The 25136-nt window shown below is 40.5% G+C and overlaps 1 protein-coding gene across 3 annotated transcripts; it reads right to left on the reverse strand.

Moving 5' to 3' along the window:
* Window positions 1-273: 273 nt before the first annotated feature.
* kiaa0319l (KIAA0319-like ortholog) lies at window positions 274-25098 on the reverse strand. Of its 3 annotated transcripts, none has more exons than XM_038723965.1 (25): window positions 24635-25098; window positions 22696-22855; window positions 19636-19816; window positions 18735-18841; window positions 16038-16306; window positions 15578-15652; window positions 15055-15298; window positions 13343-13441; window positions 12729-12826; window positions 12458-12545; window positions 11234-11326; window positions 10925-11057; window positions 10561-10666; window positions 10284-10406; window positions 10071-10194; window positions 9110-9242; window positions 8803-8951; window positions 7621-7772; window positions 7280-7418; window positions 4914-5073; window positions 4559-4701; window positions 3966-4088; window positions 3328-3418; window positions 3132-3223; window positions 274-3016 (listed from the first exon to the last, which is right to left on the reverse strand). In XM_038723965.1, exons 4-25 carry the CDS (start codon window positions 18826-18828, stop codon window positions 2820-2822), a joined length of 2925 nt encoding a protein of 974 aa, XP_038579893.1. In that variant the 5' UTR covers window positions 18829-18841; window positions 19636-19816; window positions 22696-22855; window positions 24635-25098; the 3' UTR covers window positions 274-2819. The 3 variants fall into 3 exon arrangements, with proteins under 3 accessions (XP_038579893.1, XP_038579892.1, XP_038579891.1); XM_038723964.1 differs by having other exon boundaries at window positions 22696-23312; XM_038723963.1 differs by lacking the exon at window positions 22696-22855.
* Between the last annotated feature and the right edge of the window lie 38 nt (window positions 25099-25136).

Below are 25136 nucleotides of genomic sequence, written 5' to 3' on the forward strand. Positions count from 1 at the left end.
CTTGCATGCGTTACCCCATTTCAGGCTTCTACTATAACTTCATAATCTACTGTTCTTGAGTATATCAAGCGTCACAGGTCTGTAAAAAGGACTTTGATGAAGTCCCATGGCTTAAAATTCACAGTGTCACATCACATGGTCCTTTTCGTTTGACTCTGCATGTTGGGACAAAGTGTGAGTAAGGACGGGAAATAGGAGGAAAAGGGGAAAGAAAAGTCCAGTTTTTGCCACAAGCTTTCATCAACCGAAGCAAGCACACATCTCTCAGAAAACTCAAGAACTGAAACATTTTTATTTTTTATGTTACAGATTATCCAGTTGCATCAGGCCTGGCCACACAGAAGGAAATAAAAGGTAATCCTTCACTAAAACATCTTTTAAAACATCTTAAATTAAAACTCCCTTCAATTAACAGTTTCTCCATATTTTCTGTCTGCCTTCACAGTGGACTCCATCAGAGTCAAGGTCAATTTACTCACTTATATAAATCTTAAAAAATAAAATTAAAAAAAAAGGCAAATGTACATGTAACAGAAGAAATACTGAATTTTTTGTTGTCAAATAGGTAACAAATTATCCTTCAAAGTTGTTTTTTTTTACTGCGAGTTTTGGGGGAAAACGGTACACAGGTAAACAAAATGAGAGTGAAACAGCATCAAATTATGCCATCAGTGTTCAAAAGATGAGATTTTTCAGAGTTGGCACTTGGGTGCACTAGATTTTAATTTGCCTCACACAAGGTGGCAAAAGATGGACAGATAAATACAGCAAGTCTGAATGAAGTATTTTTAAAAGAATCTGGCCTGACGTTCACTGGGTGCAGCAGAACTGACATCGGCATGAGATGACTTAACAGTAAGCAATAAGACATGTTTTTTTGCAAAAGTTTGCTTACCTCACAGAGTACAAGTTGAACGGTTGTAATGACCTTTTAACATTCAACAACCAAAGAAAAGGGGACTTACAGGCCAGTTTCACATGTAAAGCAATCACACACTGAGATGTTGCATGGAAGAGTCATTTGGTTCAAGTTTTCAATCAGTGCAGAAACACCCGTCACTGCCGCAGATACACAGAAGAAACAAAAGCAGCTTCTGTTCGTTCTCTTCTATGTTCTTACAGCCTTCCTTTGAGACCTGTTCCTGCTGCGTTTATGGCAATCTCCTCTCTCCTCATATTAACCTTCTGCTCTTATCCCAGTTGTGGGAAGAAATCATTTGTTTGTGGGATTTAACACAGTTTCAGGTCCTACTGGACACACAACTCACTTTCATTCCTAGAGGAAGTTTAGTAATACTTTTACAATTAATGTCTAATGTCTGTCTTGATCATGTCACTCATACAGATTTTTTTTGGTGTATTTTTGTAATCCTCAAATTGAACTAATTGAACATTTGCCAAAAGGAAAGCAAGCAAACATATCATATGGTCGCTGAAATTGCATCCCCTCATCTTTTAAGTCAACGAAATGAAGTATTTAATTTATTTGGAATGCAGTCAAGTCCCGTGTTTAGGGCTGAACCTTACAACTTTAACCATCATAGATCTCCCGTTTTAACCAACACGAGACAAAATAAGACTGAAGCTGACAGACATGAAATCAAAGTGCATCGACATCTAATCACAGCCTAAAGGTTGGTAATAAAAAAAAAAACAACAAAAAACTTAAGTGGTCTTCATGGTTCAAGGAGTCATTCCATTAATGAATAATGAAGTGAGTGAGGAAGAAGTGTTCAGTCCATCCTATTCGTTGTCTTGGGAACTTCTCCTCATTATCAAACCAAACTCATTAACGTTGTGTATTCCAGTGTGTGTTCCAGTGATTTAATCCACAGAGAAGCCTTCAGAGTAAAAGCGAGGCGTTTTTGTTTTTTTGAAAGACACCTTCTGCCTCTGATCGACACAACTAACAACACTGTGACTCTTCCCTGGGTTAATAACAGAAATAAAAATGTATAAACTGCTCTGAACAAACATGTTTTGGCTCAGCAGCCAGAAAAATCTACACATACACCCAACATACAAAACGTGCAGGCGATCATTCCAGTATCAAATTATACCAGAACTACTTTCACTCTTCATGCACATATTTTTTTTCTTTTTTTGGAGGAGGAGTGTCCATTGCTGTTGGTAGCTCTATTTTGGTTGTGTTTGGTTCTTTCCAAAGAGTCACCGTGTTTGGCCTCTTAACAAAAATCATCAGAGCAGAGTTAACCATTGGTTTTAACATGGCAGTGTTTGGTAGCATCAGGGTTGACCTGGAACAGTGTGAAAACGATGTCTTTGTGTGCGTACATGCGTGTCTACAAGAGGCAAGGTGTGAGCGAGCGTGTCAAGTGGCTGGTTTTTGTGTAAGTGAAGCTTCTTTTCTTTTTTTTAAAATCAAGAAAGTCAAGTGTCACTCAGGCTACTTACTCTCCCACGGTCTCTAAACAACATGTGCCTCAGTAAGAGGGGTAACTACATTCTTTAAGTCACTGTGTTAAATAAAAGGGGTCTACGTTATATTGTTTTACCATTAAAAACACAGTGCTCACTACTAGTTCTCAGCAAACAGTTTTTTTCCCCTCCATATTGGCTCAGTGTGGGAGCAGGGGAATTTCAGTACAGTGGTGTTTTTTCTGTGACCGCATGTTTTTCCTTCTTTCTCTTCCTAAATCCAGGCAACACACAGTCTCTCTTCATAGATGAGAGGTGTGAGGGTTTTTGTGTTGAACAACGACAAAAGAGAAACAGGAAGAGTGAGGAACAGAGGGTTGTGACAGCTGAGATGCGATGTGTGTGTGAGGGCAGCAGCGAGCTCCCCCCTTCCTCCCTTGCTATAGCAGCTCCTCTCTTTGCTTTTTGCCCCTCACCGGCCCCTGCCCGTTCCTCAGGGAGCCATTCTGGGGCCGCAGGAGATGCCCGCGCTCCTGCTCCGTCCACGGGACCCCGCCCTGACCGTCATCGCTGTACAGGTCGGAGTCTGAGTGCATGAGGGCGGAGGAGGTGGGAGCGGGCACCGGCTTCATGCGGGCTGTTAGGCAGGCGGTGGAGGAGAAGAGAAGGAAACAGTTTGATGTCTAGCCCGGACCAAGTGGAATATTTAATTTAATCCTTTACTTAAACAGGTAGTATGTGAACTGTCTTACCAGCTCTAGGTGGTTGTAGCTCCAAACTGTCCTGCTCATCAGCTTCTAGTATTTTATACCTGCTTTTGCTCCTGCGCACTTTGCTCTTACGCCTTTCAGGGGCAAAAAAAAGAAAGAGAAATGATGTACATACTGTATGTAGAAGACATTTAGTAATAATCCTAATAATATTTGACAGTTTAGAAACTGTGATCACCTGTTGCAGCAACACACCATCCCCCAGACAACTGTTGCTATAGCAACCACAATCATAAAGGATGCTATGGTCACATAGAGCACGCTCCACTCTGAAAACAAAATATTTGTTAGACACAAAAGCAAAGTGTGTTATCACTCTGCAATGGACTACGTGGAACATATTAAAAAGCCATTATTAAAGCCCGGGTAGGCCATGCTGGATGAATTAGCAAGAGACAGCTAAGTTTTGAAAGTGTCCCCCTCTGTTCAAGCCTCCCTTTCAAAGCAATTTCCCTAAAAACGCATTTTCATAAGCAATGAGTGCACAGACAGAGGTAGGTAGACAGGCACAAAAGCCAGCCAATCATTTTATTCAGAATGAATGAAATGATTGGTCATTTTTATTTTAGTCCTGCAACAGCTTTTTTAATTTTCATGTCAGAGTATAAATCAGGGTATTTGTTTTAATTACTGCTGTCGGGATGTAAAAAGACATGAGAAAAAAATTCTTCCGAAATAAATTGCCTACTACATGAATATTTCAGAAGATTAAAACCATGAGATCTTTACTGTGGTGTTTGGGGAAAAAATTATCATGTTACATGTGATGCACTGACCGATGAAAATACTCAATTAATGAGATTCATCTCATCTCACCACAATTGCTCTCTGCATCTCCAAGCTGAGCTCGGATGAAGTTCTCCATCCAGAAAGGGTGGCAGACACAGCTCCGTGTGAATGAGTCACATTCGCCGTGACCTGAGCAGTTTAGCTGGCAGACTGAGGGAGAAAAGCAGCAGGGTACCATATGTATATTTATAGAACAAAAACGGGCTCTTTAAATACAAGAACATTGTACAGATTTCATCACAGAGGCAAGACAGAAAGAGTCAAGGGAGGATAAGATATAACGTGTAAATCATAGAGATTTGACCTTTGAGTCCTGTCAATCCCTGTCATAATCTGACCATTATCTTAGAGATCAAGAGGTTAAAGCAGCTGTGTTACTATGACCTGCCTGTAGCATCTGGTTCAAGAGGAACATCAACTTAAATCATGTGGCAACGTGTATAAAACAAATTCACTGAACATTATATGATTTTAACTACTAAGCTTGTTATACTGCTTGTAAACTAATATGTACAGTATAATCCAGCATCATGTACAGCATAGTGCCCTGTGTACAAAGCACATTTCTTTCTCCCTGTGTTGTGTGTGTACCTTACAAACTATATTTGCCATGTACTCACTGACTGTATCCACTTGTCGAGCCTTGTAGATGAGAAAGTCATTCTTCTGCTTGCGCAGTTTGTTGCGTAGGCTAAGTGCAACGCTGTGGCCAGACAGAGGAGGGCGCCCTGGACCACCTGACACCAGGAAGACCAAACGAGTGCTGAGGAGGGAGGAAGAAAGGGGAAAAATGCTTAATTATATAGTAAAATCATCCTTTTTCATGATTATGTTTATATTTCATTACCAGGCTTACAGATGAAAAGTCAAGTTGGAGTTATAATAAAAGTCTAACATTCAGATATACAGGGATTTTAGACCAGAAATAAAACTTGCAAAATAAATAACTCAAAAAGAATAAGTAGAACGACTCACCTGTGCTCATTATACGCACTGATCTCCCGCACTATGATGTCGCTGTCGAGCACACCCAGTAAAACCCCAACCTGGCGCAGCAGCATGTCACGCTGCCGGTGGGAGACCTGGGATACAGAGACCTCCAGCACCAACTCCACTAGGTCACGCTCCCATACGTCTGATAAACAGAAAACAGAAAACTCAGAAGGGACCTGGACAGGGGTGGGAACGGTAGAGAGGAGAGTGCAGTGTACTGGAAAAGAAAAAGTAACAAGTAGAGGGAGAAAGTGACATGAGAAAAACAGGCTGATTGCAGGACCCATCCGATACTCCGTAATCTGGGAAAGAGGCCAGAGCACCAAGTGACGGATTAGTTTCTGGCTGTGTCTGTGTCTGTTCACCGTATGCTGCACGCTGACCTGCTCAACCTTCTGCTGTTGACTGCAGAGTCTCTTGCTGTGTGGAAGCCGTTCGTATGCATGGGCTTTGGTTTTAAAGGAAAAAAACTCCATTACATCGCAAAAGGCATTATGTGATGAAATGCTGTAATTTAAAAAGGTTCTTTTTATGAGATTCTGAACATTAATATAGCAGACAACAACTCTTTGCTGTGGAAAGATATTGTGGAGTAATGGTTCCCTGAGCAGAGAATGACGTCAGACTCCCTCTGCATGTGTTGTTTTCCCAGCCTCTCAGACCGTTGTTTATACAGCCGGTCAGGCCGCGTGTGCATGATAGTGCATGCGAGTCCCTCCGTGTGAAACCGTTCATCTGTGAGGAGAGTGATATAACAGTTGTTTCTTTTTTCATGTAAGGCTACGTACAGACTGCAGACCAATACGATTTTTTTGTTCATGTGTGACTCCATATGTTTCCAGTTCGGAGTTGGGACACTTCCATATGTGGTCCAAATCCGATACAGATCGGATCTTTTTAAATGCAACCCGAGTTTGGACACTCAGGTCGGAATTGATGCGACTTTGACTTCACTCTAGAGCAGGTAGTGTCACAGTTCTGCTGTAGACGGAGCCGAGGTGAAGGAAAAAGCTCCACAAAAATCCATTCTTAAACATGTGGCTCTCTTTCTTCTCTACCTAGCTTTCATTTGCTCACAAATTCCCTTTCTTACATCTGAAATCCATCGGACCGCAAGCTCTCTTCTGAGTTACGTGCATGCTATTTGTCTGAGCGCGGTTGTGGGGCAGTTGCATTGTACAGCGGCAAAAACCGTAATGAGAAGGACAGAAAGTTGTGAACACTTATCATAATTTGGGAGAAATGTGACCCGTGAGAGGACAATAAAAAACGAGAGTCTCCTGTGAGCTAACCGGAGCCAACCTCTGTGGCTCCTTGTTTACTTCTGTATCCTGCAACAGCGTGCTACATGTGACGGCATGTTATTCTTCTGCACATGCGGGTCACTTTTCAGGCTGCGGACAGTTCACACTGGAGTCTGATATGGGCAATAGTGTGAACTGTCAAACAAAAGAAATCGGATCTGGGAAAAAAATCTGAACTGAGTATTAAGGCCTGCAGTCTGAACGTAGCCTATTATTTTGACCAACCCAGAGTTGGTGATTGCTGGAACAGTAGAAAGACTAACAAAGACAGTTTTGGTGAGTTTTTTTGTTTCTGCTGAGTTTGAATGAAGTGTGTTTAACAATGACGTGCAAGATAAAATAATTGTTTTATTCCCCCCAATGGAGTCTGGTGGCAGCAAGAGCGATATAATAGTTAAACAATAAGATCATTTTTGTTAACAAAAAGGTCTCTCTCTGTAGGGATCTTTTCCATAATGTTGTCAGACACAATCTGAGCCTGCCAGTGGCAAAAAAAGCACTTCTAGTGGACATTGTTTGACTAGTGAATTTGTCCCCTGCTGCCATTGAAGCCTGATCTGTGTGTGAATATTTCTGTGAATTAAGGATTTATTGTGACCAAACCAAAGTTGATGATTGTTGAAACAGTTACTGTTTTTCTCAATGAAGTCTGGTGGCCCATTTGTTTTGGTCTGAGATCTCGTGCCCTAATTGCCCCCATTTAGTGACCGCAAATGTCACATACAGCTCCTTTAACTTTTGATTTTTTTTCACTTTTCCTGAACATTGCCCTCAGTGACCCCAAGAAAATGTTCAGTATGTGGCAGTGGAGAGAGCAACACAACAATATAGAAAGAGTAATAAGAATCTTTTTTTTCAGTCAAGGACTCTTTTTCATAAGATATGGTGAAATCACAACAAACTGTCACCTTACTACAATACGAAAGCGTGAAAAGAAGCTGCTGCTCTTTGATTATGAGGGACAAGGAAAAACGAAACAAGAGACATAAAAGCATGGTGCATCGCCAAAAGAGGTTTTATATCAGTGTGAAAGTGTGTATATACCTGGTTTGACCTCCACTGTGCCCCTGTCAGTGCTGGTCTGTCCCTTACTGTCAGTTACAGTTAGGGTGAAGCTGTACTTCCCCTCCACCAGGTTTCCCAGAAACAGCACTGCCTGGTGGTCTGAACTGTTCAGTACATCCTATAAAAAAAACACAAGCGTTAAAATGTTTATAATTTTTGCTCATTTGCTAATACTGTGGATGTCTGATGTTGGCTACAACGTAAATCACAAGCAGCTGTTTTAGCGTGGTTTAAGTGTTTCAGGGAGGAATCAGAGTCAGAGCAAACAACAATCATTTGTAATATTCAGTCCCAGGACTCATTACAACAGCGAGTCTCACCCCAGCGGCAGGGCTGCTGTCATCTCTGGTCCACAGGTAGCTGACGCCACCTTTGTCATCAGTGGAGCGAGATCCATCTAGAGTGGCGGTCCTGGCAGGCAGAGCGATGGGCGGACTCGACACAACATGAGCCACTGGCGGCTGGTCCAGTTCTGGTGGAAAAACACAAGACACTGATTTCAGAAACACATTACACTCAAAAACGCATCATGAAATACTGTATATTCATTCATTGAGGTAGATATCCAGGTACAGTTTAAGCCAGTGTTTCTTGCTTGTTGCCACTGTTACATCTACAACAATTACAAAAGGAGGAGACAGGTTTTTTTTAGTAGCAGGTCCTAAGCTCTGGAACTCTCTTCCTCTCAACATTAGAGCAGCTACCTCTATTGAGAGCTTTAAATCACTTTTTGCACTGGCTTTTAACACATGCTGAGCTGTGACATTTTATCGTTGTTATTGCTTTAAGTATAGTTTTTATCTGTTGTCTGTTTTTGGCATATTTTGTTTTAGAAGGGTTGTTTACAATTTATTATGCTTTTTTATCTTATGCTGTTCTCTGTATCTGTACAGCACTTTGGGGCAGTAGTGACTGTTTGTAAATGTGCTATATGAATAAACTTTGACCTTGACCAAAAGTAATATAAGGAACAGAAGAAGAAAAAATATGGATCATCACTCAACACAACAGATGTCTGTGCGCATATTCCGTGTATGTAACTAGGTATGATCATGTATAGCTGATTGTGTGTGCGTTCACAGGTATTTATAATCATGTGTATATAGGATGAGTATGTGTGCACATATGTGCATTGTACAGTATTTCTGAAAATGTTTTTATTATGGACTCTTGGGAGACTAGCTTTGAGCAAAGGATTTACTGACACTGTGCATAAAACAATGTCAAGTTCAGAAACATGCCCAAAGCATACAAGCTTACCGTTGTAAGCTTGTGAGATAAGAACGACTTCTGCTTTAAACACACACACACACACACACAGAACTGTACTTATAATGCTTGAAAAGTGTAAATGCTTCCTTAATTACAAATTCATATTTCTCAACAACATCCATAATCCTCACCTCTCTGACACCAACCGCTGCCAGCTATTTTGCTGAAGAGAAATGGATTAGTCCACACACACACACACACACACACACACACACACACACACTCCTAACCTTCTCTGACGATGACCGTGACAGTGTCGCTACTCGCCAGCTTCCTCTCATCAGTTACTGTCAGGGTGAACTCGTACGTGCCGACCTCAAGACCTGTCACCGTGGCAACAGCCGTGTCTGCATTCTCAATCTTCACACCATCAGGACCCCTGGTGGAGGGAGACATGTAGACAGAAGCAGAAACACAAAGTGTGAAAAGGAATTTACATAAACTTTGATGACACTGAAAAGGTGCAACAGAGCTTGACGTTTTTAACTTAGGCTGCAGTCAATGCAAAGTGCCTGCATAAGTCTGTGTCTGACTGACTTGGTTTGTTTCCAGTGGTAGGTGGCTATCTTCTGGTCGTCGCTGCTTTTATTGCCATCCAGCGTGGTTCGATCAACCGGCAACGTCAGCTCTTTCTCCGGTCCTGCATCTGCTACTGGTGGCTTGTTGTTTTCTGGAGGACGCAGAGTGAGAGGGACACTGCGATGAAACCCACATGAAAGATATAGTACAAAGTGGGCTGATGTTGTTCTTTGTATTCTTTCAACAACAATTTTCTTAATTGGTTATTAACTAACAACATCCCAGAAAAAACAAAAACAAAAAAAACCCTATATAACTGTATTCAGATCTTCTGATTCTATGATCATTTCTACTGCGCACATAAAGATCACCTGCTCTGGAATTACAGATTCTTTTTTGGCTACTGTTACTGAATGCTTCGCTGACCTCGCAGGCAGATGTGTGTTGACATAAGAAGCCTGTTCAAACATTGCAAAATCTCATAGTTGTGTGTGGTGACACTCTCTACACTAGGCTGAACGTACACACGGACCCACAGACATCTCCTATTCACTGAGACAAAACAATGTTGACCAAATGTTAAGCAAATAGGATTTCATATCAGCAGTTTAAGTACTGACATCAGCTACACACATTATTAAAAGGCCAAGTATAGATACAGCTACATTATATACTGATGCTCAGTAAGCTCTTCACATTTCATGCGTATATTTGAATATAACCTGTGGGAGAGAGTAGGGGCTAACAAGAAGTAGTGTTTAAGTGGTGCACACAGCTGAATAAATAGATGTAAAAAACATGGTTAATAAAAGTAAGGAAAGCATGACAGCTATAAGGAAGCAAGAAGCAAAAACTGCAAATAATACTCTCACCAGCCTATTAATCAAATATGCCTCTCAACGTTTCACTGAAAACACTATTCAAAAAGTGCTCAGGTGACATTAACAGGAGCTTTGTTTTTTACTCTCCAGCTGCTTACCTGGCTGTACAATGACAGTGACCTGCGCAGTGTCTTGCTGTCCAGCAGAGTCTGTCACAGTCAGTTGGAAGGTGTAGTCTCCTTCCTGCATAGCCGACAGCTGCAAGATCGGTGTCCGTACGCCCTGAAAAGCACAAAAAGATGCCATTCTTAGCCATGATTCTCTTATCAAGGACATAATTAAGTAAAACCTTATATGTATGAGCCTCTCACCTGCATCTCCACCACCTTGTCTTTGCTCTCGGGGCTGAGGGACCACTCATAAGACAGGGAATCATGGTCGTCAGTGCTTTGGTTGCCGTACAGAGTGATGGAATTGCGCGGCAACTGGATGACCTGGATGAATTAAGAGGAAAGACCAGCTATCGGTTATCAGGAGTGCATTAGTTTGGTCAAAAAAAACCCCCAATTTTTTTAAGTGATCTACTACTTCCTGTAATTGTATGAATATACAATAACTAAAACAGTGGTGACAGAAAGTACTTCAGACCTGGTTAGGGCCGGCGTTGGCCACAGGCCGGTAATCCTTGGCTTTGTTGACTGAGAGCGTGGCCTGTGTCGAGTTTGTGGCTCCGTCTGAGTCTGTCACTGTCAAACTGAGAAATATAAATAATGTCACCTCTGACTTAAATCAAAACACAGTCCGTAAAATCCTAACTTTGATTTGCATGTAGTAAACAACAATTTCAGTAATTTATATATAGAGAATTGGGGCCCAGTATTCAACAGTTTTTTCATTCCCATTTCTCTCGCTCTTTGTAAATGCTTAAGTCAGATATTTGTAGCATATTTATTGCCAATTTCACTTAAACAATGACACTGATCTCTACAGGATGACAGAGGTCCACCCGTACCTGAACGTGTAGTTCCCATGCACCAGACTGGTGAGGGTCAGGACGGGTGTGTCGGCAGAGACCTTCTCCTCCCTCAGGGGACCTTTAATCTCTTCCCAGTGCCACGCCACCACCTTGTCATCATCGGTGCTCTCTGTAAAGAGGAGGAAGGAACAGGGCATAACGGAAGAGGGGCCCAGGGATAATGACCTGTTAAATGCATCTGACAGCATGAGAGGGAAATGGTACATATTTTGAGGCTTCTTCTCATTAGCTGGTGTTTAAGATGTTTGAGCATGTGTGCATGTGTGTGTCATGTGGGACACTCACGGCTGCCGTCTATGACAGTGGAGCTTGTTGGCAAAGAGATCTCCTGGAACTTTGGGGAAACTACAGCAACAGGAGGCTTGTTTACCCGCGGCTCTGTCAGGTGGAAAACAAGAAATTAACTTGCTTACCGAACTGTACATAAGCTGTTTGCGACTGAGGCAGCATGCACAAGTCAGTGGCTACCTTAACACAAATACAACTGTGTCTGGCAGGATAGCAGCCCCGTCTTCCAGCAATAAGATCTGAGTTTATCTAGTCAACGTGAGGCATAATTGTGGAGTAATTCCTGATTTTTATAATTTACGCTGGCAGTTAGGGAAGACAAACCATCAAACATTAGTCATGGTCTCCTGAAGACCTACTATAGCAGAAGATCCACACCATTACTTAGCTTAATTAGAATTAGCACATGCATTATTAGACACTGTTTATATCAAGCTACAAATTTCGACAGAAGAAAGCACTGTACACACAGGCACTGGTTAAAATATGTTACATTACAACAGCTCTACAACAAAAAAAGCACTTTTTTTTTATAGCTTTTAAAAAAATTTGTGGTAAAAGAACTGTCTTTCAGTCTCAGAGAGTGAGGTGTGACAGTTCTTCTTTGCCTATGTTTGCCATATGTCATCATGATTTTTTAGGTTTTCCACACAGGTGTCTGCCACATGACTTAAGTCAAGTCAATTTTTATTTATTGGTCCAATATCTCAAATTTGCCTCAAGGCGCTTTACAATCTGCACAGCATACGCCTAAACTATTGGATTTCAAATGACTCACTTATGTACTTTCCTTTTTGATTCATTTCCTGTATTTACAGTGTTCGCTGCATGAACTGGTGGTGCAGCAGCTGAAAATATTACCAAGTTCTGTGATGTGGCAAGAGAAAAAGTCTTGGAATATATTATCATTTAAATTCTAACACAGGAAAACTGAATAATGGAGGAGGACGAGGAGTCAAAAGTATGTCCTCAATAACATGTACATTTAACAGGATATTTTCTAAAAAAACTACAGCCTGAAAAATGTCTATTATGTAAAATGAAGCGCTCAGAAATCAAAAATCGAATATTGTGTATCAAATTGATATTTACTTCAAGGCATGTGTATATTGTGTTTTGGTTATTTCATGTCTGCATCAACTGCTTGTTTTGAAAGGGGCACACTCCCTGCACACCACAATGTGAATGAGATTTTACATGGTGCTTAATATACAGCCTCACCTGGTTTGACTGTGACATTGACGTAACCTTCTCCATGGGCCCCCTCCCCGTCCACCGTCACCTCAAACTCATACAGGCCCACAGTCAGCTGAGAGAGAGGAGAGAGCGAGCTAATCAAGCAAGCAGGAAGAGGAAGAGCAGGAAGTGATCTTTTGAAGACAATCCGTGTCCTTTACACACTACTGAAACCTTCTGTGCATGCATTCAATACAGCTCCAGCTGCATGTTTTATTTTTAGCAGAACATGAATATGAAGGCGATGATCAGGTACCTTGCTGAGTTTAAGTGTCGTGCTGTGCTTCCCTTCCATCTCCCCGCTGTAATCTTTGGGATGAGTTATCAGACGCCAGTCAAATGCATAGTTTGTCCCTATAAAGAAATAAGTACAAGTACATTAAACAAAACTGCTCAAGTATTTAATTCAGATCTATCAGATAAGGATCATTTCCATATGAGAGATTTTGGTATGGTTAGAGCATGTCGAGGGGATCAAAGGATTAACAAAGTTATGACATGCATTCCTTTTCCTGACTGTATCGTCTTTTTCCAGTCTGGATTTGAAATTATCTGGCAAGGATTCGTGACGTACAGTATGCAGATGGTGACTCAGGAATAAGGTCAAGCAGGCTGTACTTCATCATCGTTCAATTACTGAACACCAAAAATATTACTACATGCTAAATTGACAGTTGGTCTACAACACACAAAAAGTCAAACTAATTTTCCAGACTGGATAGCTTTGATACTACCAACTGGATACAGGAAAAGCAGATTCTTCACGTCAGAAAACTGCTGAAATTACACGATGTACCGTATGCAACATGTTTCAAGGTAATTTCAAGGTAATAAACTGCAATAGTTTGTCTAATATTTCCATGGTTTTACCGTTTGGAGGAGTTGGGACCACAAAGGCATTGAGTTCGATATCGTTGCGGGGCAGCGTGACCTCCACACTCTCTCCTGCGGACACCACCAGCTCTTTCACTGTCGTCGAAAACAACACATGATCAGAGATGATGACAAAAAAAGTACAGCATGGCAACCAAAAGACAGGAGCTGGTCAAAGAGTTGAGTATTCAGTACTGACTTATATATTTGCACAGGAGTTCCTCTGTCACTTCTGGGTGTGTGGATAAGTTTGTAGATGCTGGCAAGTTATCCATATCTGTCTATTAGAATTATTATTATTATTTATTGGTGATATAACTGGTGGGGTTTGTGGCGTAAGCAGGTAAGAGAGTTTTGGAGATTTGAATGAGGGGTAAGAGGGAAGGTTTTGGGATGAAGCGGGAAAAATTATGTGCAATTTATAGTTATATAGTATAGTACACTACTTTAGCATATTGTTATGTGGTATATTCAAATAAACTTGTTATGCATCTACTTGCAAATACACTCATGCAAAAGAACACAATAGAGAAACAATCACAAATTAAAAGAAATTGATGTAGCAGAATTATTCTAAATGCAATAAAATGTAAACTAAAATAGTGCCATTTCCTATTAGAAGTTATTTCATAGCACCTTCTACATAGAGTAAGTCTACACTGTGCTCTTTGTAATATTATTTACAGAGACTCGTGAGCAAACACCTGGCAACAGTGACTCCCTTGTAAAAGGTAGAAACCTTAAGCAGAACCATCTTTCTCAAACGTTTGGGTTGGGTTGAAGAGGTGTGTATTTAGTTTGGGTAACAAAAAAAAAAAAAACCTGTCCTGGATCATACTATTCCCACAATGCAACTCAATAGTTTATTTTCACTAGACCCTATCGGCCTGAGAAACACCTAAAGTATGTCACCCATTCCACGCCCATTCACATGACTGGTACAGTATACACAATGTATAAAATTGGTTTCTGTTTTAAACAAACTGAATTTGGGAAAGTGGAGACGGCAATGTGAGATGTCCTCTTTCAGAATCACAGGTTCTTGTTGTGAATGCAAGTCTCTTCATAAAATGCAGCTGACCTTCGTACAGCCTCTGTTTTAACCAGCTCATCTTGTTATTGAATGGTCTGGTAAATCTTGCTAATTAAAAGATCTTAAAAATTTTTATCCGTTATGATATGCATTGTTGCCATTTTTAAAGGTAACTCCAGTTAAATGGCAATATCGTCCTTCGGGGAGAAGAAACTACTGATCACACGGGTAATTCCTGTTTGCAGAAGCCCAGCAGGTCTCAGCACATTCCTATTGCTTATACTCATTTGGCTTCACACCCACAGCACATGTTGCTTTCATCTGGAAGAATATCTGAGTAGTCTGCCATAAAATTTGTGGGCAAAGTACATCTTCATTTTTGTCAAACATCAGCTGATGCAAAAACAAAAAAGGAACAATGAAGGCTCTTTGTCAAAGTGTGCGACAGGGAAATGTAAGCTTAAAAAGGACAATGTATTTTAACCAATGATAATAAAGAAAGGACCTGAAACCTTCCTCCAAGGCTACAAAACCACTGTGCTGCTCTATTATACATACTACATACTGTAGTTCATAATTAATAAATGAAGACAAGACATATTACTGAACGAGCTGGAAATAGGTGATCACTGTCTGTGTAAGTGAAATCAGCTGCTGCAGATAGTAGCTTCCTTACCAGCCGGTGTAGGAGTTGTGATGATAGCAGTTGTGGTTGATGTGGGTATGCCAACCTCATTGCTTTTGGAAGACGCAGCAATATTGATGGTGTTGTCCACCGTTGAGATCTGCTGTGATGGAGCTGAAGCAGTGTCTGTGCTCCCATTAGCTAACAGGGTATGGTTCTTTTGGGCGGTTTGAAGAAGTGTGAAGGTGCTGGGTGCTGTTGGAGTTGGGTGAGCTATTTGCAGTGTAAGACTTTCCTGTAGAAACAGTTTAAAATTGTTGGTTTGAATGTTGTGACAAAGTCAGAATAACAAAGAGCAGATTGCAGGCAGAATTTAATAATTCAATTATAGTAATAAGCTGTCCACATTTACTAGGGTTTAGGTCAGAACTGTGAGATTGTTTTGGGCATTTTCTTTCTTGCTGTTCCTCTCCTGTGCTTGAATGCGCATTCAAGGACGATGGACCCCACTTGTAAGTTTACAAGTGGATACATCTCCCATGCCATAACAATAACAAATATTCTGTGAAGTTACCATGCTGGTAAGTTGTCTGTAGCTTCTTGCAGGCTGTGAGTGACGAGCTTTTCTGAGTCTTCTTGTGACGGGACCCTTAAAGTAAAGTCACAGAAAACAAAGAATTTTAGAAAAATATCTTTTAAACTACTATCTCTCTATCTATCCATCCATCCATCTCTGCAGATACCAATTTCCGATCTGATGCCAGTGCTCTTTATTCCCCATATTTAAATGACAATGTTGTGTATGTATTTAATGTGGATCGGTCGAATCTGGTTGATGCCTGGCCTGCTTAATAAGGTAAGTATCAATGCTCTGCGTCCTTAGTCCTTAAACATCCAAATAACAAAGAGTAAACAGAGGTCGATGTTGGACTAATTACACTAATCAATGACAGTGCCATACTGGTCTATCAGGAAAAATGACAATAAAAATGTTCATGGTCAAGTCTAGATGTTGTTTCAGCTGCTTTCTATACCTTTGTGAGAAGCTGAAGGAGACCAAGGGACTCCTGGTGGGGCTGCGGCAGGAAGGAGATTGGGCAGCCACTTTTCAGCGTGCAGCTGAGAAGCACACATCGCCCGCCAAGGCTCCACACAGCATTGCAGCTCGGATTCAAGCAGCAGGACTCCCAACATGTCGCCCCGCCTCTCCCGTCTGCCATAGGGTGCCAACCCATGGTGATGGTGCTACTCCAGTGGATCCCCAGCACCCCGCCGGCCACCCGGCAGAGATTTGCTGACACACCTGGATAGCGCAGAAAGAAGGAGAAATCAACGATACTTTTCGAAATGTGAGATCTATCGAAAAGGATGGAAGATGGTCGTGAAATAGGAATTAAAGAGGCGATAACAGTTCATCATTGCAAACTGATTATCCTGCAGAGAAATTTGAGGAAGAGTTAAGTGTAGCATGTAGTTTCATCAAAAAGAATCTGCCAAAGGCGACATCGTGGATCCGCCACCGGGCAACGAATCCCAGGCTTTTCAAGATTTCACTTGTTTATATCAATCAGGGCATTGTTGGGAACTCTTGGCATTGTCAAAGGCAAAGGGGCAAAGTGAAACCCACAGCGAATTCCGGTCCCAGCTAGTGAGACTTTCACAGATTAGGCTTTGACTCAACATTTCTCAAAAAAGCCGACATGCAGCCGCAGTTTGAGCAGTCAGCCAAGTCAGCAGCAGAAAGAAGAAGGGAGGCTTTTCCCTGACAAAACAAGACACTGATTAAAACCCAAAGCACAGTATGCACAAAACTCCATCCTCTGAGCCAGATCATATCAGGCTCATATCAGCAGTGCAGTGAGCTGGTACAATCAGCTACCCTCGTGTATGCTTCTCATCAAGAGCATCGCTCTGGGTGAGAAAACTATTCTTATTCAAGCTTTTGCAGTATCAGATGAGCTCAGTTCAATCCATTCATTGTTTCAGATGAGACATTCACTGCATAGCCAGGTATAATAAAACACCACAGGCAATAAAATACCACAGACTGTAAAAGGAGGTTATATCTCACCACTACTTAAATTAATGTTCACACAAACACAGAAGCCAAACTAGCTGTGACTAATAGTCCAGGACAAAGGAATACAGCTGAGTCACTTTAGGAAACTACAGACCTGTGCATTTTTGTGTCTTGCACTTCTGAATAGTCAACCCACGGTAGATCAAATCCATAGTTTGTACACACACACACACACACACACACATATACAAACAAGTTATCAGATCCTGCAAATACTGATAATGATCACTTGTGTCATTTATCAGTAGCTCCCTTTGAACAGTATACTATATTCTTTTGAAAGATGCCTGTCAGTGCATACAGCAGATAATTACTAGTTAGTTTACTGGTATTAGTCATAACTGGGTATAATCCCTTGTTTTACAGTGTATATAGAAAATGTGAAGTTACTTTGATACATAAGAACAAGGCTTCATTGATACATTCAAATACACCTTTAAAGTTATGATAATTAAATTGGTGGTAACAGCGGTCCCAGACCTCTGACGACAGCAAACACAGAGGAGCAACTCATGCATCTGTTTATAGTGCAGCTAAACAAATTTCCAATTATCTGACTGAAGAATTCAATCAATAATCAACATCCTCATTCCATCATTCCATTAGCAAACTTTATCCGATATCATGCTGCACACAGCTCAAGTAGTTTCCCCACACAACGGGAGGGAACAATAAAAGAAGGTGGTTACTTTGCTTAGAAATTGGAGCCAGCAATTCTTCTTCATCTGACAGCCCGCTGTGGCTGCGCCTTCTTGTTCCCTGCAATATATAAAACTGATCCACTGTTTTAAATTGCCCAAAATGCCCATGTCTTGATTTGTAGATGCATTTCTGATGAGCAACTGCGATCAGCACTAACCTCAGATACAATGCGTTTCAATTGGCTGCTTCACAATCCAAGCTACCGCGTGCTGAAATCCATGTGAACGAGCAGCAGTAGGAAATGTTGGGTTTGCATAAGCAATAACTAAATGCAGCTCTGGTATGGCTGTAAGGGAGTGAATGGTCAACAGTGAGGCTGATAGAGGAGGGCTTTTCCTGCTGATGGCAAGGTCATCAACAGTTATAATGGATTCAAAACAAAATGTTCAGACTGTCTCAGACAGTGCTACACCTGTAACTGCTACCATAGCAACACAAGAGCTGAGGTTAATCAGTCAGCGTAACTCAAGTCTGGACAAACACAGGTCTTGCCACATACAAAAACACACAAAAGCACTATAGTTTGTTTGAGAAAGGACCTTTTGGCCTCTGTTTAGTCATCCCACCCCTTGTTCACCCTGTCTCCCACCCCTCAACACTCACACACATTCACCATGTCTACTCACAGAGCTCTTATTGTCCTGTTTCACATTGTTACCCACTGAGCAGAGTGGCATCAGAAAGAAGGCACACATATAACAGTGCCAACAGTCTTCTGTCTCTCTGCCTCAGATTAGAAGGACAGTAAAAAGCAGCAAACATCCTAAAACCACCCAAGTATCATAATAAAATTGTAAAAAACAGTTCCACCCTGAGTAATCAAAGGCGTGGAAACCTACTTCACAGATGAGTGCTGGTAGTTTAACAGGCGCAGATGCAAGTTATCAGTTCTGTGTCAGCAAATGTGGTTTTGTCAGTTGAGGTCAGGATGACGGTCGGTTTATTTTACCTGTGGTAGGAGCCAAGAGCCAGAGGAAGGTCAGTGGTAGGAGGAGGAGTTGAGGTAAGCTCCAGGTAAGCAGCTTGTGGTGTGCATAGGACATTTTCCACAAGGACCTAGAAAAAGGAAATTGAACTATGTTAGTGTGCTTTAATATTTCCTCTACAGTCATTCAATGGGAATGGGCCATCAAAGCAAAGTAAAACACCTAAATAATAAAACATTGAAAGGAAAATTTAGACATTTTTGGAAATACGCTTATTTGTTTTTTTTTGCCAAATCTTAGAGGAGAAGGTTGATAACGGTCTCATGTACACTAATTATGTAGCAATAGCCAGTAACCAATTAGCTTAGCGTTGCATAAAAAGTTGAAGCAGCTAGCTCAACTCTGTCCGAAGGCTACCGTGGCCAGCCAAGAAATTGTAGTAAAATAGTAACATCCTAACATAACCTTCTGTAGCGAAGCTTATAGTTTTTGTAAAAACAAGTTAACACATGTTAATTAGAAAGTTTTAAAAGGTGTTAGCACATAGAACCAGGCTAGCTATTTCCCACTGTTTCCAGTCTGTATGCTAAGCGAACTGGCTGCTGACTGTAAGCCTTATATTTACTGTACAGACACCACAACTTTTAGCAATAAAGTAAAAAAGTACATTTTTGTCTTTTCATTCATTTCATTTAACACTGCAAGGTGTAAAAGAACCAATGCTGGGAAGAAATACTTAAAGTTACTTCAAGTTTTTTTTTTTTTTTTCCATTACAGCAGGATGACATTGAGTTTTCAGACCTCAACAACCATTTCTGTCTTGTCTGCCTCACACCTCTCTCATATAAACAATTATCAGTCATACTAACCAAATACCTGTCAAAAAGTAAACAAGGAAAGAAAAACTGCAATAGCCATGTTTACCTTTCTCCCGGCCAGGCGGTGGAAGAAAGCGATGCAGGAAGAGAGAGGGAGCGAAGAGTTAGGTTGGCAGCAAGGTGCTGTGAGGTGACGGGTGAAGACGGATCAACACCAACACTCTGAGGAAAAGATCCAACATGGCCGCCTCCGGGGCCTTCACAGACTCAGCTGCTCAAACAGTACACTAGAGAGTGCAAGAAAAAGAGAGAAAATTATTTTTAACACGGGGACCACTTCATATCATTTATCATCAGGATGAACAAACACATGGCCATATAGGGCTGAGTGATCATTCAGGATTACTAACTTTTAATGGAAATGGATCATGATATGACCATATTGTGTTATAGTTTTACTACTTTATTGTTTTACTGTTGTCAAAATTAGTTATTCCGCTAAATGTAAGTAAAAATGAACAAAATAAGTTCATGTAACACAAGAGTTTTGTCTGATGTAATGTGCAACAGTGAGAAAAAAGAAAGAAAAAATTTGTATTCATATTCTTTACAGTAATTTCAGCCATATCGCCCCCCCAATATGAATTATTCAGGTTTTTCCCTTCTTTTCTACCTTGATTACTGACCGACAACAGTACTTCAGCTCCTTAGAGAAGCACTCGATAGAATTTGAACAACCAATAACACATCAACTTGATAACAAAATGTTATGCAAATAAGATTCAACCAGTACAACTGGAGATGCTCTGCAGAGAGAGTAGTGACATAAACAAAAGTGCTCTGATGCTAGCAAGGCTATTTTACTAACCTGAATCTTATTTATTGCAATCGGCTGTATTGTTAATGATTATTAAATTAAATCCACTTTTGCTGAGGTGGCATGAACCACTGCTTTACAATAACATGTAACCAATGTATTAGATCCAAGCAATAATAGTATATATAAAAGTACACTATATCATCAAAAACAGAGGAAGAAGGAACAAATAAATGATAATTAGTTTAGTGGTCTGCTGGAAACAAAGACTTCACATCTTCGTAAGAACTCAGACTACTGTCTTCTATTGTAATTATGACAGAAAGCAATATCCTCTGTTTTAGAAAATACAAGTCTGTGTCATTATGCAATAATTTGGATAATATCCTGTTGACAGTTAAAATGACTCCCAATCATGTGAGTTCACTCCTTTCACAATTAGTGATAGCTATCACAGCACTGAAAATGGGAAGCGAACAAGACAGGTATTTATTTAATTTTTTTTACATATATTTCTATGACAGTCCACGTCTTAGCCAAAAGCACATTAACACATAACTATCCAATCTGTCTGTCAGTGGCATCTGGTCTTGAAGCATTACAACAACCTATTACCCAGTCTGTAGTGGTTAATATCTGGGAATACTACACTTTGGAGAGTTGCTGTGTGCAAAAAATAAATGTTTCCTAAGCTCTTATCTCTCTCCTGTGCAACTATCACAGCAATCACTCAATACATAGCAGTTTTATAACACAATTGTATCCCTCACTGGTCCTCCATACTAATATATTGTAATGTATTGTTGTAAGTCACTCTGGGTAAAAGGATTGTACTCGGGTCATACATAGGATACAAACATGAATTGTTGATGTGAAAGGGATAAAAGTGAATCACAAAGTTACTTCATCCAATCTGACAGCATAGCAGAAAATGTAACTTAAGTTTAAAAAATGTGGCACAGTCAGATGCCACCCAGACGCCCGAGTTTACTTCCTAATGCTTAATTTCCTTTCCTCCAGGAAGTGTGATGAGGAAGATTATTATTTCAAAGTAATCAGCAGCTATTATAAAATCACGGTCGAAAACATCTAACTCGCTGAATGAGTCACAAAAAAGGAGCAAGATGCAGACTGTTGTACTGCACTCATGAGAATGGTTGATATTATCTACTTCCGCTTATGTGAATCTATTGTCTTAAGGTACAAAGTAAAAATTCAGTAAGGCAGACTTTGATGAGAAACACATGCACTCTGAGTAAGACAGCTTTACCCCTCACTCAAATTTTCAAAAAAGTTTTGCCAAATGGGGGGGGGGGGGGGGGGCTGAACAGAACAGGTCATGGGACATTTTGTTCAAGACGCAGCAGGCCTCTTCTTCACAGTGTCTCACCAGGTAGACTACTATGGGGAAATATGGTAATAAATCAAAAAACTTTCACAAGCATCTGCTAGTGAGTGTTAGCTAGATGCTATATGTGAAGGAATTTTCAGAAGGGGGGTTCAATGTGGGAAAAAGGTGAGGTACAGGACATACACATGCCACGTTCAGGTCACAAACGCAATAACGACTGTTTCTCCTGTTTGGCTGACTAGACTGACGCAGTTGCCTTTATAAGGTTGAACGTTGTGGTCCATCGCAAAAGGTCAACATCAGCTTTATTTTGTTTCATACAGACAGACTGACTAGGGATCTCTTTAGAAAGTGCTGCATGTGACTTGGATGACAAACAACATGACTTAGGTTAACTTAGGTAAGTAAGTTAGTGTCACATAGTGTCTTGTTTAGGATCCAATATCTGATAGAATAATGTATAGAGGGGTAAAGTATAACCTTATTTGGTAGTGAATCTCAGTAGGTCAAGGAAGGATAAATGTCCCCTATCAGGAAGTATCCTTCAGATTTGGTTTTGGTGCTACACTGGCGCTGTTGCCATTTTCTCCTCGGCTGAGTTTCAGTAAATATTTCTGTGTAAGACATCCTGAGTTTCCTGAAACCTTCTTCATCAATAAGGGTTGACCAGCTCACAAGAATTTCCTTCACACGATATATACCTATGTCTGGAAATAATGTTACTCTAGCTCCACTGGTCAGAATTTACAACATGCAGATGTGTTACTCTTTGCAGAATTACTACTTTGCAGTAAAGAGTTCAAGCGGATGAGGATGACAGCGGATAATTAGATTGTAATTCATCATAGTATTTTGTCTAAGATGAAAACACATCTATTATATATCTGTTAAATCTGTAATGCTGGTATAAAACATTTTACAAACATGCGGTTAAAAAAAAACACAGCAAAGTTGTGATGATAAATCACACATCACCAGTTCTCTCACACAACACAAACCTGCATGGTGTGCCTCTATATGTGACTCTGCATTCCTGCACACAGATGATGCAGAGTCCCAGCAGCCTTGTTCTGTGCTATAATCAACAGCTCAGTAAGTTCCAAATCCACAAACAGTCATTTGCCCTTCTGCGCTTCTTTTTCTCTCACAGGTAAGCCACTAAAACAGGGGGGAAAAAGCTAAAGATAAAAATAATCCAGACAAACATAGGAGGGATACAGTAATGTTTTTTTCCCCCCACGCTGAAGTCACCGTAGATTTGCCTTTTAACTGCACAGCAAATGCCCACAGGCTGATGGTGATTTTGAGTGCGTAACGCTCAGGTACACTCGGTCACCTGGGCTGATGAAAGCTCAGTCATTACAGACATTTCAATAGCTCCTTTTCCCATGAGAAGCTTCTGCAAAACAATGATCTCTGTGTCCAAAAGTTCCCTTATATGCAGAAAGGACAAGTTCTCGCTCTCTCTCTTTGGCTATGTTTTCCTCCTCTTCCTCTCTCTCAGTTGCAGCATTCAATAGCGCACTTGTCAGCTCTGTATTGGCTTCTAGGCAGACAGGTTGGTGGAGCTTTCTCTGTAATGACACCAAGTCCCACGCACAGCTTCTTCTCACTGCTACAGGGGAGGAAAATTTAGTTGTTTTTATTTCTCTCCAAGGCTGAGTCCTTGAAAAAAATAATAACACTCCCATTTTGTTGTGACTACTACAGAAGCATCCTTACAGAAACTACTATTCTAATCCGAGGATGATATTTAAATGGCTGCAATAGAACTATCACAGCAATACCATAAATCCCTGTGTATAGGAATATCCTACACAATGAGGCCAACAAACTTTCGACTTTCTGCTTCATCTGATTCTTTGAGTTTATTTTGTCTTGGCAAAACACGTTAACAATTTTATGCCTTTTTGTGATATTTTGTTTAACAACAAACTGCTTTTAACTTTGTTCTTCTTTCTTGGTTTTACATTTTCCTTTTAGTTATTACCATCACTTACTGTTTTTACTGTTAATGGATGTTTCTAATTGATGGTTTTCATTCTGTTGGTTTATTGATGGATGAGTCAGTTTTTGTCATGCTGCAAGTCTGATTTTCCACATGGCACAATAAAGACCTAACTGAACTGTCAACAATTTGATAAGTGGATCAATACAAAATATAAGCCATTCATTAAATACCAAATGTGCTGGTTAAAGCCTCACCATAACAAAAAAAGAACCATTTTAATATTAAAAGATAAAAACTGATAAAAACTCTTTTAACTTTATCAAGTAAATGATTAATTGACAAAACAAATACACAATAATGCCAGAAAAATCATGTAAATCATTGTTTGTTAAGCACTACTATATAAGAATGATTGGTTTATGCAAAGTACGGATTAACTGACAGATTAAAGTGCAAATAGGTGCATGATTGAATGTATAGTCTGTCAATCAAATGAATCGATGAGTAAAAGCACTGGGATAATATCTCTGAGACATTTCATTCAAAATGGTGGGCTCTTGCATTATGTATTTTACCAAACTGAAAGCAACAGCCAGGGTTCATTCAAAACAGGATTACTCTAGCTGTCAGGTAATTTAATAAAAGGCCAAAAGCTATCGCCTGCGTAGTCAACTGCACTATCATCTAATATTACAAACGAGAGCTGCTTGAATCAATAACGAGACACTTCGTATGTAGTAACTGTTCTTATTTCGTCTTTACAAGGCATACAGACGTCCCAGTACTGAGACATGAAGATTGAGGATGGGCACCATAAGGTATGCCACCTGTATAATACGGGATCACCCTCGTTTAAGGAACCTTGAGGCTAACAGCTGCTGGCAATCGCTTTCACTACACACCGTGCAAGACCGCGGATTAATTGTCTGCGTTTTAATGGCAACTGTCACGACACCATTAAAGACAGAAAATGTAAAAGGACTTACAGTTAGAGAAAATGGTACTTCGGTCGGTCGCAGTGATGTGTCGTCGCTGTTGTCCCGCGTACAGTTAATTGGGTCAGTATTCCCCTCGCTTGTACAGCTGATGTGCCTGTGTGACCACTGTCAAGCAAGATATAATGATAAATAATACTTCCGGTGGCTGGATTTTCAAAATACAGAAATCAGTTACACAGCCGTTGGAGCTGTTTGTGACGGATAAAAGCAAAATAGTTCAAGTTAACTGTACTTCTGCCAGGAATATGTAGTAGATCTAATTCGTCTTCAAGTTATATCACACAGACACCTACTCCAATTCTACTTTCGCATGTGCTGCACCTTAAATTAAACTGACGACGCTAACGTTAACATTAATCTGAAAACATCCGCCCTCCGCAATGCGCCACCTGCCGACCGGCTGTCCATCGCGAATAGGTTCGGTTCAACACAAACAGTTAACCTGCTGAACTTTCGTAATTTATTAGGTACACTAACTGCTAGAAGCGAA

This window comes from Micropterus salmoides, unplaced genomic scaffold, assembly GCF_014851395.1.
Source record: "Micropterus salmoides isolate LMB-PRFRI ecotype aquatic unplaced genomic scaffold, ASM1485139v1 Ms_hic_scaffold_17, whole genome shotgun sequence".
In the NCBI taxonomy this organism is placed as follows: domain Eukaryota; kingdom Metazoa; phylum Chordata; class Actinopteri; order Centrarchiformes; family Centrarchidae; genus Micropterus; species Micropterus salmoides.